Source organism: Amblyomma mixtum, chromosome 4 (assembly GCF_055824585.1).
Source record: "Amblyomma mixtum isolate Tamu chromosome 4, ASM5582458v1, whole genome shotgun sequence".
Classification (NCBI taxonomy): Eukaryota; Metazoa; Arthropoda; class Arachnida; order Ixodida; family Ixodidae; genus Amblyomma; species Amblyomma mixtum.
In genome coordinates this window covers 26,714,806-26,732,338 of record NC_143015.1, presented here as the reverse complement: position 1 = coordinate 26,732,338, position 17,533 = coordinate 26,714,806, and the positions used below count along the sequence as shown (strand labels likewise).

At 47.2% G+C, this 17,533-nt stretch overlaps 1 protein-coding gene across 5 annotated transcripts in view; it reads left to right on the top strand.

Annotated features, from left to right (window-relative positions):
* Nucleotides 1-17,533, top strand: part of dachs (unconventional myosin-IXb-like dachs) — a 392,239-nt gene that overhangs the window by 236,243 nt on the left and 138,463 nt on the right. For 3 of the 5 annotated variants that reach the window (XM_089586296.1, XM_089586294.1, XM_089586299.1), the window contains one exon: nt 11,872-11,907. The exons of the other annotated variants lie outside the window; for them this stretch is intronic. In XM_089586296.1, coding sequence (XP_089442422.1) covers nt 11,872-11,907 — 36 coding nt within the window. The remainder of the gene's footprint in view (nt 1-11,871; nt 11,908-17,533) is intronic. 5 annotated transcript variants of the gene reach the window in all.

Here is a 17,533-nt window from a genome sequence, read left to right as displayed (position 1 = left end):
AGGCCATGAAGTGTTTCCGCGGGGCCACTTTCACGTAGTGTCAACTCTTTATAAAAGAAATCGAAAGGCCATGATCCTTGACTGCCTGAAATACAAGTTTTCTCGAACACAGCGTTTACAAATTGTCATTTTGTAGCAGACGCGCTGAATTTCTTTAATCTTCTATAGCGTGCATTTTGATTCCAGCATGCCTTTTATTTCTGTCACTGTATAATTGTAACAGAGCACATTATAACTACTTTAACTTTTTTTTTCACGCATGAAAAAGATGTAGCCCAAAAGTAGCCACATAGCCAAAACGAAATATCTGACGCCAACTCGGACAACAAGTAGCCCAATTTGGCTATTAATAGCCCAATCTGGCAACCCTGTTCGTGGTTCGGTTTACGCGTGTCAGCGTTCAAAATCATGATTCAGCGAAAGCCTGCTCAATTCCTTTTTTGGGCCCGCACACTCAGTCAAGCCGGATAATCACTGCATCGATTCGCTTGGCTCCTCAGCTGACGCAACGATGCCCGTTCGTTCAGTTTCAGTTTTTGCCGTGCACACGCATACGAATTCACGCCCCAGGATCATACTCTATCGTTTTCGCATCTTTTGTCTACCGGGGGGCGCGCATGTTCCGAAAATGACACCTTTGATATTAAGCAGCGGCGCTTGTTAGTCAAGAACTGAATCGCAACAATGCTTGGCTTCATACACCGTTACGTGCTTATAGAACCCTTTCTGTTGTTTTTTTTTTTCATCGCCTACGTTGAATTTATGCCGCAAGATGCTTGAACGCCTCAGCTCTTCTTGCGCTCGGGAACTATTTCCCGTTATCCTAACCACTTGAGGGAAGTCAACAATGCGTGCCAAACAAAAGCATGATAGATGGGTTTGATTTTAGAAACTTCAAGAGCACCGAAATATATTTTCTGGCTTTCACAAAACCTAAACGCAATATAATCTTGGAATGATTTGTACTGTGGGCACCGCGCATATTTTTCATATACTCATGGTTTAATAACGCGGGCGCAAAGGATTCCTGGGATAAGCAGTCAAGCTCGTTGGAGAGTTTTGCTAGTGTAGTTGTATGAACTTCTTGTTGATATATGATGATGATGTGCTCAGGCTTAATGGAACATATGCTTGTGAGCGCTGCCAGCCATCGGCATAGAACTTCATCTACACTTAACCTAGTGTTCTGAAAGAGTGCATATTGGTTGCCGCTCCCGCAGTGAACATTTAGTTAGTACGTGATGCCTGCTGTAATTAGATTGTTGCACGTCAAATGTAACTAAAGGTTCAACAAGTCACAGTCCGTTCAATAGGTCTGTGCCTAGAACTTCAAAACGATTAATTGCTTCCATAAAACTTCTGGCTCTTGAAAATTTCTCATATTTTGGTACCAATTTGGTATTCACTTCATATCTAATCTGGAACCTGTGTAGACGAAATTTCTGGCCGTCTATTGCAGTAGTTCCATGTGATACAGCCATCTGCGCCAGATAGTAAAAGCTTCAATGTTCCCAATAAACTCAACATTCATGGCTAAACAAAGGTTGCTTTCAGCCACTTTATTTGTGCTGTGAAATATCAATACTCCTCTGCAGTCGGCATATATAGCAATGGCTTATTTTGCATATTTTGTGAAGAAGTTAGCGCAAAAAAACGGACGAGGGACAGAAGAAAGGACTCATAAGAGATTCACGAGCGCTACTACCAACTGTTTACTCATGCGGTAGTACAAGGCGTATAAAAAGGAAGCGGCGAGCATGTGCGTAGAGAGGGCAGAAAAGGCACTGCAGTCTAGCACCAAGTTATTTAAAAAATGAGTCTAAAAAAGCACATTCAGCAGAATACACGTGAACAGATGTGTCACTCACACAACGCTCGGACATTTTTTATGTAATAAACCTCTAGAAGGAGCCTAGCCTTATCACTTCCCGCTCTTGCTGAGAATCGTGGTATATATATTTTGCGTCTTTTTATAACAAGTGTCTTCGCTACTCAACTGTGATACGTTTCCATTTCACCGACAGCCATGAACCGCTGGCAAGGGCTCTTGACGTGCACAACCCAGCATAATTGGTAATTACGGATAATGCGACTGGATCGCTTCTTTACGCACATTGTCAGCCTATATCCTTCCTACACTGCGAGGATGAGGCAATTTAGTGCAATGCTAAAAAAAGACTGGATCACTTATTTAGGGACATTGCCAGGTCTACCCTTACTACAATGCAAGGGTGAGGCGGTTTAGTGCAATGATAAGAAAAGAGAGGAAAAGAGATGAGGGAGCACCGAACCAGGTTATTACGTGCTACATCAAAGTCGAACAGATATTGGGAGCACTTTGCGTCAGTACCCGGTCTCCAAATCGTGAGCGAACCAACGGATGATCCAGCACCGACCCCTTGCAGGCAGGCAGAATCATGGACACCATTCGCATTGTGCAGTGGATCCGCATTCCTTGCTGCGCATGGCTACATAATAACCCCGGAGGAGGCGACCAGCGAAGCTTGACGCCTCGCAGTGCCTCTTTCCGCGCATGGCTGCGCATAAGAGGCGACCGCGTCTTCGGACTCGGCAGCGTTGAATCGCGGCGCGCGTTAACAATGTCTGATTGAATGCTACGAGGCGATCCCTCCTGGGGCGGTCTGTTTTCTAGCACTTTATCGGCTGCTGAGATTTCTGCGCGGCTGCTTTTCTCTCTTCTTTGCTTTTTGTTTGTTTGCGTTGTTCGCCCACAAAGCGAGGCGCAGAGTTCGCGCGAGCACGAAATGATTCCTGAATTGGACTGGACTGGCGCACAACTTGATCTGACTGCGCGAAAACCAGATTTCCAATGCGTATTTCATGTCAGAGGATGCGAGGGGCGGTAAAACGGACAGCCTGCTTCGCCCTTCAGTCTAACCATAAGGAAACACGCCGCCGTGACGGCAGTCGACTAAAGCTTACACTCTGAACACAAAAACGCCTGTATGGGTGTAAAAAGGGAGTGAGCTGTGGTCTATAGCGCACTCACTTTTATATGAAATAGTGCGCTAGACGACAGCTTATTCTTTTTTAACTCCCTTCTGTTTAAAGTGTACGTAGCGCGAAAGCTGGCCTAGCCGGTTGAAATTCGTTCCCGTTTCGTTTTTAGCATCGCATCTCGTAAGTCTTGTCGGAAAACTTCTGTTGACGATGACCTTAAAACACCAGTGTTTTGGAGCTGGAGTCGGCAAGCACTGGCGCCGATGACGTCGAAGTAAACTGCGGATGCTGACGGCGCGACAATTTCATGTGCAATCGTTTTACTTCTATGTGTGAAAAGACGGACGTATGTTAAAAACTCTTCTGCGGAACCGAACCTAAAAACGCGGGTTCGATTCCAGCCGCGGCGGTCCCGTTTCGATGGAGGCGAATTGCTAGAGGCCCTGGTACTGTGGGTGTAGGTGCTGGGTTAAAGAACCCCAGTTGGTAGAAATCATACGGTGCCCTTCACTACAGCGTCCTTCATAGCCTGAGTCGCTTTGGGACGACAAGCCCTCATAAACTAACCTACGATATCTTAAAACCTACAGCAGAATAAAAAGAAATCTTCGCTTTTCAGTTGCTTGAACAATAGCAATGCTGTATGTTAGTAAGCCTTGATGGGTGATATTCCCCTTAAGAGCCTGCACGATGAGAGCTCTGACTCCCCCCCCCCCCCCCCCCCCTTCAAGCAAGACATTTTACGTATAGGAATACCACGGTGAGCCCTATTTTTTCGACCAAAAAAAGTTTTAAGAAAAGTCTCTGTGCCGCTCGCTTGGGCGACACGACTTAAGTGGTTGCCGTTGGGAACTACGCGCACTGACCACAGACTGATTTATTTTTAATTTATTTTGTTTTTAGTTCTCGGCGTCTGTTTTTGTTCCCGTCATCATCTTTTAAGGCCGAGGCATCGGTTATTCTCTACTTTGCATTCGTAGATACCGCTGGTCGAGCTTCATGCCACTTCTGGCGCAATGTTTAAAGGGCAACTGCATAGGTTTTAGAAATCGACGAGCATAAAATGGTCGAATGTGTAAAACTTGCAGGTACGGCATGCGAAGTCCTTTTGGGCTAGCTTTTGAAATGGTGACGTAATCGCCGATCAAAATCGCTATGGCCTTCAAGCTTCTCCGCAGTGCACAACGGCAAGTTGGGGGCGCCTGATGATGTCATCGAAGGTATCGGTCCATTTCCTACGCATAAACACCTGCTTTGAAAGAAAAAAACCAACGCCACAGACGGCAAAGCCCGCCCAGCGTTAATTGGCAGCATCCAACAGTGCACGGCAGGGTGTTGCTGACGACAACTGGCAATTTGAAATGTCACACTGCACTTCCCCGCACTTGAGGAGGTGCTTTGAGGAGAAGCGTAAAATTCAATCGCCGATTACCTCACTATTTTCAATGCTAGTACGATAACACTTCGCATGCTTTACCTACAACCTATATAGTTTTGAATCCTTCAATATTGCGAAATTCTGAAAAAGTGATGCAGTTGCCCTTTAAGCGAAGCGCCACTGCCCAGAACTTTTTTTTCAGGAGTGGTTCAAGGCCACTTCTTGGATAAGGGGTGGGTTCTCCGTTGGGCGCACGCCTGAATCAGCAGCGTCTTTCAGCTCATTTTTTAACACAAGAATTTATTCACGGAACGAGCGAATGGCTAACGAGAGCAGTATGGGCCCACCGTTCTCTCCATTCTCCGTGTTACAGCTCTACACCTAGATGCACCTACAGGCAGCACTGAGTCACGTGATATTCTGCCGTTGCAAAATCTGTCGCTACAAGCTGTGCTATCGCTATGAACAAGAAAAAAATTGGTGTGGTTTAGCTCTGGTTAAACCTGGTTGGTTGCGAAAGCCTCTCCTCCTCCGCTTTTCAAGACGTTCGGCTCGTTGTTCCTTTGTTTCCTCGGCACGTCTTCGTTTCCTAGCTTCATTCCGTACAGCACGGCTGTGCTCACATTCTGAACTTGAAGTGGCTTGCTTAGCTGCTTCTGATTCTCGTCGTTTTCGCAAACGTCGTTCTCATTGTTCTTCTGTTTCCTGGGCACGTTGTTTCCGCTTGGCTTCATTCCATTTAGCTTGCCTAATCCCAGCTTCTGAACTCGATGCAGCTCCTTTAGCTGCTTCGGCTTATCGTTGTTTCCGCAGTCGTTCTTCTCGTTGTTCTTCCGTTTCTTGGGTACGTTGTAATCTCTTCCTCGCATTCTTCCTAGCTTGCTTGGCTGTCGAGTTAAACTGTTCAGAAGTAGTAGAGCAACTAGATTCAGATATAGACTCTTCGTCGGTGACTTCCATGGCGAGACTTCTCGAGGAGCGCGGCACGACCGACTCCTCCTGGCTGCGGTGGAGAGAGCAAGCTGACGTCACGCGTCGCCATAGCAACGGAGAGACTTACGTCACACCACCTGTTAGGCGCGGCGGCGGCTCCTCGAGGGGCAGGGGGGTCCACGGACCACGCGACGAGCGGTTAGACCTGGCGTAGTATTGCTTCCGCAATAAAAAGGATGTCGGCTACTGTTCTTATCCCTCACCGCTTCCATATGATCTAACCGCGACTTCTGACGCTTGGTACGGGACTTCGCCTGGTTCATCTCATGCTCCCTTTCAGTGATCAGCAAGGGCAGGCTAGAAAGCAGTAGGGAACGGCTAGGAAAGTTCTCTTCAGCGTTCACTGTGTCAGGTGTGGAACAGGGGAATTACTCCGCGGTAAGCTTTGCCGTAATATATCGTGGTCGATGACTCCCACCTTCGCTATGCCGGCCGATGATAATTTAACCGGGCGCCGTATTTCGTAACGCTTAGCTTCGTTTGCGTTTCGTTTGGTCCTCTGCCAATAGTCGCTACCTCCGGTGACGTTTGTCGTGAGGGATGCCGTCACTCCCGGTGTAGCATGAAACACATCCATGATTGATGCCACTTGCTTAGGCGTGCCCCACGCCCACACTGTCGCACTGGCGGTCCGGAGCTGACGCCAACGAATGACGAGCGATAGGGTTCCGCTTCTCGTCTCGTGGAAGGAACTATGCGCTGGTGGGGCGAGGAATTGGCGCGGCATGATCCCTGTCCCATGTTTGTCTGTGCGCATGCGCGTACTCTCGCACGTTTCGCCACTGCCGTCCTTCTTGGGACGCTGAACGGCCTTCTGGTTGACGCTTCTTTGGTATTGCTAAAAAGGCCGCCACCGTCTGGAAGACGTTGGAGTAATGAGGTTGGCTGTTTGGTTTACTAGAATTTATATGAATGAGATTAATCATTTGCAGGTGGTTGTTCCTAGAATGCTATTGTAGATGGCGCTACAAATCTCAGTGCGAGATGTGCTGTTTTCTATTTGCTTCCACAGATGGCGCTGTGATCTCAGGGTGGTAGCAGACCCCACGAAATCTCGAAAAGTGATGAGTAAGAGCTGGCGCTCTTAATAATCGGAGAGCTGTATTCTGCATGCCTACATTTACCGCTATAGCGATAAGGGCCCCCTTTCAGAGGAAAAGCCTTGGTCGTTGTGGTGCGTGTCTAAAAACTAGCGAGTGGTCCTGGGGGACGTTACGTTCACGACCCCATGACGTCACAACCCCGCGCGGATAATTCAAACAGTTAATTCAAAGTGCGACAGTGATGACGTCACGACAGCATTCCTCTTTGGTTTGCAGAGTTGTGACGTCATTCCATCATCTTTTCTTAGTGCCTCTGAAGAAGCAAAAGGAATTGCGCTGAAAAGAAGAATGGTTGAACCGGGACTCGAACCGGTGCCCCTTGGATCGTGAGAAGGGCGCGCTACCCTTAGACGACTAAGGATCTGGCAATTTTTTGTAAGACGACAGACTAAATTTCATCGCATTGAAAAGGATTAGGAGAGTATTGTAGCCTCCAGAGAATACGAGAATTCCTCGGGAAATTGATCGAAATGAACCAATTCCAGTTGCAGCGTATCGCGGGTGTTATTTCTTGTTTTGCCAGTAGGAAATATTTTCGTGAAATTATTGCGTTGCGGTTATTCATCTCACTGATATTCAGCCAGCGTCCAGAAATAATTATCGTTACGAATTGTATTGCTACTAGCCACAGAAAGTAGTTCCACTGCTATAATTTTGCTAGCGTGCTGTATCACAGTTAACTTGTTTTCAACGTAATGATCTGTCATATAGACAAGCAGTGCTCACAATGCACTGGAAGTATGAAAGCGCATCCACTGGATACACCGCTTTCAAAGTGGATAAAAGAGCAGAATTAATCTCGGGCGCTACATACCTGTATTATCGCCTGTATCCTGTCCTTATTTTAAAGGAAAGTTACCGTTCAGCCTTCACGACATCGTAGCACCTTGTGACCAATGGCAGTGGGCCTCTTTTCAAGTGAGCAGCGTTTGTTCTGTGACGCCATAACGTCAGGTTACCGCCCTCCCTCAATGATGAACGGGGTTCCCTCTAACCATTCATCATTGTGATGTGCGTAGTCAAACGCTCAATGCTTCTTTTAGAATGACGTGACGTGTAGTTCTATGTCCCAGTGCAGCACGTGGGCTATCAGAGAAGCCGTAGTGGAGGGCGCCGGATTAATTTCCACCGCCTGAGGTTTTCTGACACGCACTGGCATTTCACAGTACACAGACGGTCCGCCGCGGGGGTTCAGTGGTCATAGTGCTGACCCGGAAGACGCGGGTTCGATCCCGGCCGCGGCGGTCGAATTTAGATGGAGGCGAAATTCTAGAGGCCCGTGTGCTGTGCGATGTCAGTGCACGTTAAAGACGTCCAGGTGGTCGAAATTTCCGGAGCCCTTCACTGCGGCTCCTCTCATAGCCTGAGTCTCTTTGGGACGTTAAACCCTAATAAACCAAACCAAACCAAACCATGGCCACTAAGTGGCGCTGCTCGCCGAGTGTTTCGCCTTAATGAAGTTCGTTGGAGCCAGTTCGAATCCCGCCTTTCAATTTTCCAACAGCCAACAGCCCGTGACGCGGCTCTGCTAAGGAGCTTACTCACGATCGTCGCTGCGCACTGCCAGTTCGCGCTACGTCGGTCGACCGTGAAATGTACACACGCGGCGTGTGCGTACACTCCGAGACCAGGCGAGAGGTGACGAGGACGGCGGCAGGGGAGGAGGGAAGACAAGTGTGTGTGTTTGCAGCGGGTGCCCGTTGCGTAACAGCGTGTATAAATAGCGCTCTCCGGAGGCAAAAGGCCGTGTCCGTGGCCGAGAGGACCCTCCTTCGGCGGCCAGCAGAATCGTTGCGGCCGATGATCTCAGCGCGCGCACTCTAATCACCGCGCTTGACCGGCCCGGCGGCGTCGGTGGTGGTGCCGATGGCGGCGGGTTATCCCACTTCGGCTCAGCCGGCATTGTGGACTGGACTGGGACTGGGCGAATGAGGGCCTCGAGACGCTGGTTAACTGGCGTTTGGACGGCACTAGACGCTGTCCAACCTGAAACCAATGAGGCTGCGAGAACAAAGGTGGGCAGTCAAGCCGTGCGCTGCCCAAGGCGATGCGTGAATGGCGAGAAGCGCGCTTCTTCTTTATTTTATTTTATTGGGGTTGGGCAGTCGGGGCGGCATCCGTCACGGCCGTCGCCGTGGTGGTTTCAGGAAGTTGGGCCGTGACTCCCGCGGCCTGCTAGTGGCCGGGCATGGCTGCCTGAGTGGAGGGAACATATATTTCGGTATCTCGAATGCCCGGAGACACTGCAGAAGGGAACGGTTGGCAGAAACACCATCCAGTCCATAAACGCAGGCAAGGCAGGCTAATCCTCAGTGGCGTTCTTGAAAGCGGCAGTGCTGTGCTAGCGATAAAGGACGTCAGTAAGGTCCGAGTTTACGTCGTTTCGTCGCTGTCCTCAGCCAGCCTTCATCGACTGCGACGCGGTCGCACTTCCAAGTTCCAGCTCTAGATGGCAGTTAATCGTTCCTCACACTCTGCTTGGGGAGCACATCGATACGAAGGAGGGAACAATGCTGATTGATGTGATTCGTTAAATATTTCACTTTTTTATGATACCATCACCATCATCAGACTAACTATACGTCAACTGCAGGGCAAAGGCCTCTCCCATGTCTCTCAAATCAACCCTGTCCTACGCCAGTTGCGGCCACCGCATCCCCGCATACTTCTTAATCTCATCCGCCCGCCTGACTTTCTGCCGCCCCCTGCTACGTTTGCATTCTCTTGGAATCCACTCCGTTACCCTTAAGGACCAGCGGTTATCTTGCCTTCGTATTACATGCCCTGCCCACACCCATTTCTGTACAGATAGCGTAGACCTCGTGTGTGAATAGGTCAATGAACCGGTTTTAAGTACGTCAAATTGTGAGTTCCTTTTTCAGCGCACAACTTGATGAAGCAACTAGGGTATTCTGTTCAGGTAGAATAGATATGTCCGCAACGCTTGGTTACTGCGGTCCCTGTTTGGAGAGGCGCGAACCTCTGGCGACCAAAGTGTTCGTCGAACCAGGCCTGTACGCGGGTATCTCAGACCGTACGTCTGTGATAATCGTTTGCGATAATATGGTGTCTTCTTCGCGGGGAACATGCACGTGGTGGCGCGCTAGGAGGTGCTGGAATTGACGACAACGGAGGCAAACCGTGTGGTGTTACTAAAGTGGTCTCCTAAATTGTGTTTGTGACCTCCAGCCGTAGACGCGGCGTGACTAGGTTTCTTCCTTGTAGCGCAATTCATGGCTATGAGACGATCCTTTTTCCGGTGATTTCTTGGCACGGGACAGTACACGCGTTCACACGGTGCAACAAATCGTTGACCCTTTTTGGTATGCGTCAAGATCAATATAATTTTCGAATCCGGGTGTAGCCGGTGCTGTGCGGTTTCAAAACGGTATACAACTGCATGGAAGTGTATTTTACTTTCTTTTTTAGCACCCTTAACCTCAGTGAAATTCTTAGACATCGCTTTCTTACGTTCAGCTTTTTGACACGTCTTCCACGTTATTGTTTTTGTTGCGAAAGCAACGCTACTGGAGCCCAGCTCGGCTCGTCGCGTATGCTCGTGGCGGTGCGGCTACCAAACGACCTTGAGTCACCGTTACCTAGCAACCGCTTCAGCTGCGCTCCAACCCGAGTTACTACCCGAGCTTACCAGGGTAAGCTCGGTTAAGTTCGGTCAAGTTCGGAGCAGCGTCGCGCCAGTTGCGCGAGAGGTTGCTCGGGGAGAGCAACACGATTCGCATACTCCCTACCGGTGGTTGTGATCGAAACAGCCACCTGCCAATGCAGTGGCGCATCTCTTAACCGCCGCGCCACTGCGCCACAACGGGTATGAGGACTCCCAGGGATCCATGAATGTGAAGTAGAGAGTGACCAGTTCTGCATATACAGGAATTAACCCATTACGCTATCGCGTCGTGCTCTTAAAGCGGAGCGTAATTGCCACATCCAGTTGAAGAATGAACACCTGCTTTCGCACATCTCCTCGGTTTAACTATGTGAAACCCCCACCAATTTTTCTCGTTTATTTTATACGTAAGTGCAGCCTTCGATACATGCAGCGCTCTGATTAAAGCCCTCGACAAACGAGGGTGCCAGATCACGCAGTGATCAGTGGTTGGAGCTTGCTCTCTCGCTTGTTCGAACGGGAGGGTTATTCTTTCAACTGTGTACAAAATGCCCGACCACCCCTATGATCGCCCTCGCAGCACGTTGCCCCCTCAAAGCTGTGTTGAGCTGTCAAGTAAAGTTTACAGATGTAGGCTACCTTTCCTAATCATTTTCTAAATAGCTCGGAAATATCCTTGCCTGAATACTCAGGAGGTGAAGTTTTGGCACTGTTTAGGGATGGAAAACTCATGGGGAAAAGATCTTGTTTAACGAGGTAAATTAATAACGTGTGAAAGAATAAAATACAACACATGCTCAACCGCCAAGTTGTCACCACACCCAGAAATTCCGGGCAGGTGCTCTTTTGTTAGAAAGCAACACTACGCTAGTCGCCGAGCCATTCCGCGGAGCCGAGGAAGGGCCGTACTGCGCATGCGCGAGGAGCAGTGACGTCATACGGCGCACAGCTGGCGCGCCGCCGCCGTCGCTGCGCGGGTGACTCAGAGGTGCCGCCGCCGCGCTCGCCAGTTGCGCATGCGCAGTAGCGGGGCATAGCTAGCGTGCTGAGGCCGCCGGCACGCCAGCTGTGCGTAGTGACGTCACTTGCTCCTCGCGCATGCGCAGTATGGTCGTGCAAGAGCACGCGAAACGGCGAGACTGGGCAATGTAGCTCACGCAACAATATATGGCTACGGGCAGATGTTGCTTTCGCAATCCTCCAGGTTTAACCAGAGCTAAACGACAGCCATTTTTTTTTCAACGGGAAGTTGTTTCGAACGCAATTCTTTCGCACGTTTTAGGGCTGTGCCGTGAAAAAATAATTACCTGCGGATCCTACTGGGTACACTAGTAGCTTTCTGTTATTTATTGTCAAAAAACGCACCCATTGGTTTTCTATGGCAGTCCTTACTACTCGGTGCGATCGTGGGGCCAACTTTAAAAGCAAGATCTTGCTACGCATCGGGAGATTGTACCATTCCAATCAAAAAGTTAATAACAGTTGCTTCACAATTAGAAGTGATGCCTGAGAAAGCTGGACTTTGCTGCATCGAAAAGGTACGATGCTTCAAGCAGAGTCACGCAAATGAACTAAATTATAAGTATATAAAAATAAGAAAATAAGAATAAACAAGAGGGAGAGAGCGTTAGATGATTCGCTTGCGGGAGTCTAAACGTTTAACGGCGAACGCTGAAGGTTGCGAGCTGCCTTGTCTCGTTTTAGCTCAGGTAAACGTGGGACTCGGAGTGAACGAAATTCAGAGTTGATTCTGAAACCCTTTTTTGCCGATCGCAGCGCTCATTAATGTATCTGCCGCATTCTCGTTATAGAGGCCGCCCCCTCCCGTAGAACAGCCACGGCATCAAGTAAGCTAACGCAGTTTCTTTTCATCTTTATCTTATCTTACGATTGCACAGAGATTCCTTAGTGCTGTTCGCATTGTCCCGAATGTCCAAAAGCGCAAAAATTGTTAAGCAAGAAATGGCGAAAATGCGCTCGAAAAAGGCAATCTACAGCGGTTGTTCTCTTTATTTCTTTAGCTCAAATTCAGCTATGAATGGCTGGTCTCATTATCTGTTTCGGTAATAGAGGAACTCGAAAGCGATTCGCGTCGCGCCCGTGATTAGGGCGAAAATGGGACACGCACACAAAAAACAAAACAACCTCGTTCGAGCGCACCAAACATTAATAACTCGTGTGTGTGCACGATGCCTCGAAAACGGCCCCAACCGGGCACCCACGATTCAGAGTTGGTCTAAAAAAGCTTCCTTGTTTGTTTTTTTTGTCCTTTTTCGGTGAATTTGAACGCAATGACAATGACTTCCTAAGTTCGCTTTTTTCCGCGTCTTTTAGCGTGTTTTTTTTTTGCGTCTGCTTTATTTACAGCTTTTTAGGTTCCTGTGCGGCATAGACACTAGTACGTCTATCTTTATGACTCGTACGCACGAACACTGTTTCCGTCGTTTTATTCGCTCATTCTGGCTCGCCTCTATTTTTCTGATTGCGCCAGCCCAACGGCGAAGTTACTCTTACGTAATCTGCACGGGCTTACCTGTAAGGCGGGGAAGAAGTGCGCTATATAACGGTCGTATAAGTGGCTCCTTTTACGACCGTGATAACAGCGCTGATGCGGTGACATACTTGGGCGAATCACGCGATGAAACAGCGGCGCCCGGGGCGACATTCACGATGAAAGCCCCAAGCGGCGTCGAGAATTAATGAAGGAATTTCGGTATAAATGTTGCCATGCACTGTGCCGTTGCAACAATACGAAGAAAGCGTATTTAGAAGTATTTTGTCGCAAGGGCGCCATGCTTTGTTTCAGCTTGGCTTTGGGGGGTTTTAAAGGCGCAGTGAAGAGGAATCTGAACTCGTCTTTCTGCCACGGGAACTCAATCTACACGTTCTGAGCATGCTTAGAAACTGCGACTTATTGCCCTTAGTGGCCGATCCCCTAATTAAATCGAATTAACGTCCGGCTCCCGCCTTTATTTTTTTAATTCTCCCCGTACAGTGGACGGAGTCGTCCAACGCGTGGAGTGCCTTTCAGCTCCGTGGAGGCTTTGCTTTCGCTTTATTTTGTTTTTTAGGTTTCCATGAATAAAGAGTTTCATTCGCAGATAATATAGCCGCAAAATAAGCCCGCAGAAATGAAAATACGCGCGGTCTATTTGCTTCTACGGATTACGGATTACGGATTACTCCGCCGATGGCAGAGCGGCAAGCCGCCACGGGACTGGTTGAAAGGCACTCCACGCGTTGGTCGACTCCGCCCACCGTACGGGGAGAATTCAAAAAAAGGCGGGAGCCGGACGTTAATTCGATTTAGTTAGGGGAATCGGCCACTCAGGGCAATAATGCGAAGTTTCTAAGAATGCCCGGATTGTGTACATTGAGTTCCCGCGGCAAAAATACGAGTTCGGATTCCTCTTCACTGCACCTTTAACGTCCCCAAGCGACTCAGGCTGTGGGACGCCGTAGTGGAGGGCTCCGGAAATTTCGACCTCCTGGGGTTCTTCAACGTGCTGCACTGACATCACAGTTTCGCCTCCATCGAAATTCGACCACCACGGCTGGGATCGAACCCGCGTCTTTCCGAGTCAGCAGCCGAGCACCATAACAACTGAGCCCCCGCGGCGGGGTGATATGCTTTGTTTAAAGTTAGGAAACTCAGATGGGCAATTGGTGGAACTTGATTAAGTAAGACAATTAATTGTGGTATCGATAAGGTATCGATAAGTGATCGGCTTTCGGTATGAGGGTCTCGACTTCCGGTCACGAGTCTCAGTTGACGTGAGAAGTGTGAGAGTTACGTCGACGTCTTGGTGTGACGTCATGCTTAGGCATTTCTCAGATGCGTGTGCCGCAGTGATGTCTAACGTTTTTTTGTGTGTGTGCGTGGTGTGATGCAGAGGCGGTACTATAATCTCCCTTCACTATGATGAACAGACAATGCCTGACGCTTTGCGACTAGGGCCGCTACCTGGTCTTGTGCGGGCCCGTCAGCTGTCGTAATGATGCAATGCACCCCATGCGGTTTGCCCGTGTTCCCACAGTCACGAGTAACCCACAGTTATGTTTGCACCCCTTCCACAACACTGGCTCTCCCCCACCGTCGCTCTGTGACGTCTTCTCTCTGGTGATTGGTTGCCGGCACATGTCTGAACGGACGGCGCCTTTATTTATTTATTTATTTATTATACCCTCAGGGTACAAATGTACATTACAGAGGGGAGGGGCGGATGCAGAGGCATTCACAATTTACACAATTAGTAAAAAATATACACAATCTCTGTAAAACCAGTACAAAAACGAAAGTAAGCATACAAAAAGAATGAAAAAGAACAAAGGTACAAAGAGTAAACTACGACATCAGTAACGGTGTTAATAACTACAGAAAAATATGCCAAGGAAAACAAATAATAAACAAGAAATGCAGTTCCTAATAAACAAACAGTCGTATTGGGAATATGAACACCATCTATGAACGCCATGATGATGATATGAGCACTAGCTATGAAAAGAAACTGTGTAATGCTGATTTAAAGTTCTCAATTTCAGATATACTTGTTAGTGATGCTGGTAGGTTATTCCAGTCATTGCTTGTCCGAGGAATAAACGAGTATGAATATGCAAGCGTATTTGAGTGTGGAATATGTACCTTTTTGCTGTGGTCACGGCGAGTTGAAATGTATGACGGTGGTTGAACCCAAAAATAGCGCAAGGTTGTGTTATGATGGTATATCTTATGAAAGAGAGACAGGCGAGATAGCTTTCTTCGTGTCGATAAAAGTGGTAGTCGTAAGTGGGTTTTCATATTAGTAACACTAGCGGTCCTTTGGTAGTTGTTTAAGATAAACCGGGCTGAGCGATTTTGTATTGCCTCAAGAGAATGTATGAGTGTTACGTGACCGGGATCCCAGACAGATGACGCGTATTCAAGTTGTGGACGAATGTAAGTTGTGTACAATAGTAATTTTAATGATGATGGTGCAAAGCGGAAATTACGGCGTATATATCCAAGGGTGCTACTGGCTTTAGAAGTGATATAATTGACATGCGATTTTCAAGATAGATTATTGGTAATGAGAACTCCCAGATACCGGTATGATGTCACCGATTCTAATGAGACGTTATTAAGCATATAAGTGGGACTTATGTGGTTAGTGCGAGATACCCTCATTGATTTGCATTTGTTAATATTTAATTCCATGCACCATGTATTACACCATCCCACAATATTATTGAGGTCATTCTGAATTAATAAAGCATCTGAAGCATCAGTTAGTTTACGGTATAACACACAGTCGTCTGCAAAAAGACAAATTTTGGAAGAAACGTGAGAAGGTAAGTCATTTATATAAATCAGGAATAAGAGAGGACCTAGAACCGACCCTTGCGGAACGCCGGATTGAACTGGGGCCGAGGGTGAGTTCACTTCATTAGTGGTTACAAACTGAACGCGGGATGCGAGGAAAGCATTAATCCAGTCAATTATTGCAGGGTCTATGTTTAGGAAGCTTAGTTTATGAAGAAGTAGTGTATGGTTAACTTTGTCAAAAGCTTTGGAGAAATCGAGGAATATGCAATCAATTGAAAAACCACAGTCTAGATAATTAAGCAAACAAGGAAAGGGGAATGAGGGGCTCGTAATAAATATGACAGAAGCCAACAGCCACAGAAGCCAAGGGGCACAGGGGATTTTTTTTTCTTCAATTAGTTTATTTATTTTGTGGTGTTGATCAATTTAGAATATTACTGAATATGTTATCGCTTAAAGCTAATTGATTAGAAAAGCAGAAGAAAAAACAACCACATGCCCCCCAAAGCAGAAGATTTGACAGCCGTCGCCGTAGCTCAGAGGTAGAGCACCGGACGCGTAATTCGGAGGTCGTGGGTTCGGATCCCACCGGCGGCATGTGGTTGTTTTTTCTTCTGCTTTTCTAATCAATTAGCTTTAAGCGATAACATATTCAGTAATATTCTAAATTGATCAACACCACAAAATAAATACATTAATTGAAGAAAAAAAAATCCCCTGTGCCCCTTGGCTTCTGTGGCTGTTGGCTTCTGTCACACAGTCTAGATAGGCATGCACATCATTAGTGAAAGAGACTACCTGAGTTTCACAGGAGAAATGTTTACGGAATCCATGCTGCACACTGGAAAAAAAGTTGTTATCTTCAAGAAAGTTAACGAGATGCGTGTATATAATGTGTTCCATAATTTTACATGGTACGGATGTAAGGGAAATGGGCCTGTAGTTGAGCGAATTATGTGTTGGACCTGACTTGTGGATGGGGATTACTTTTCCAGTTTTCCAATCATGAGGTATACTGCCAGAGTTATACGACTGAGAAAAAATGCACTGTAGTATGATTGAACAGTATTCCACGGTATGTTGCAAAAATTTAACATTGATCTCGTCGACTCCACAAGATAATTTGGGTTTTAATTTGTTTATTATGGCTTTGATGCCAGTTGCTTAAAATATTATGGGTTCCATGAGGTGATAATTGGTAGTATTTATAGCTGGCATCTGATTGGTAAGCACAGGGGATGAAAATGACTGAACGAATGTGTCGTTAAGTACTTTGGAACAAAGGTGAGGCGGTACTGATTCCCCGGAACTTGTGAGTAGTGATAAGCCGTCCTTATTAGTACTTCCTCGTATAACATTCCAAAAACGTTTTGGATTAGTCTTTAATAATTGTGGAAGAGTAGTGTTCAAAAATGAAAATTTAGCTGACCTTAAGGAAGTATTATAAGACTTTGCCGCTATTTTGTACGCTAGCCAAGCTGTCGGTTTTGAAGACTGTTTAGCTGAACGGAATGAACGCTTTTTTTGTTGGATAACCTGTTTAAGTATGTGTTATACCAAGGGGCTTTACTGTTGGTGTAGGCGGTTCGAAGGGGGACGTGTCGGCTGATTAATTCTGAAATTTTTTCTTTGAACATGCGCCAGTTAGTTTCTATGGGCCGATCCTGACAGAGCGGAAAAAAAAACATCTAAAAATGAGCAGAGTTCACTGTTGATGGTGGTGTAATCAGCTTTGTTATAATCACGAAATTTTCTTTTCTGTCGGCTAATTTTTGTTTGAGTCACAGTTAGCGTGGAGTGTAATATATCATGATCGCTCAGCCCAGGCAGGTGTGAAACCGCGGATAAGTTATCCGCTGATGACGTAAGAATAAGGTCAAGCAGTGATGATGTGTTTTGCGTTACACGTGTGGGAAGACTAACAATCTGTGATAGGCTGAAGTCTGAACAAATGGAAAGAAACAAGTTGGATTCAGCTGACGAAGGTGTAGAATAGGGATTTTTATGTGACCAGACAATATTCGGAAAATTGAAGTCGCCTAAGAGCAAGATTTCAGCTGCAGGGAAACGGGTGATAATCTGATTTAAGGAATCGTGTAGGTTATAGCAAAATGATGTGTCCGTCGAGGGGGATCGGTGACATGCACCTAGGATTACTTTTTTAAAATTAA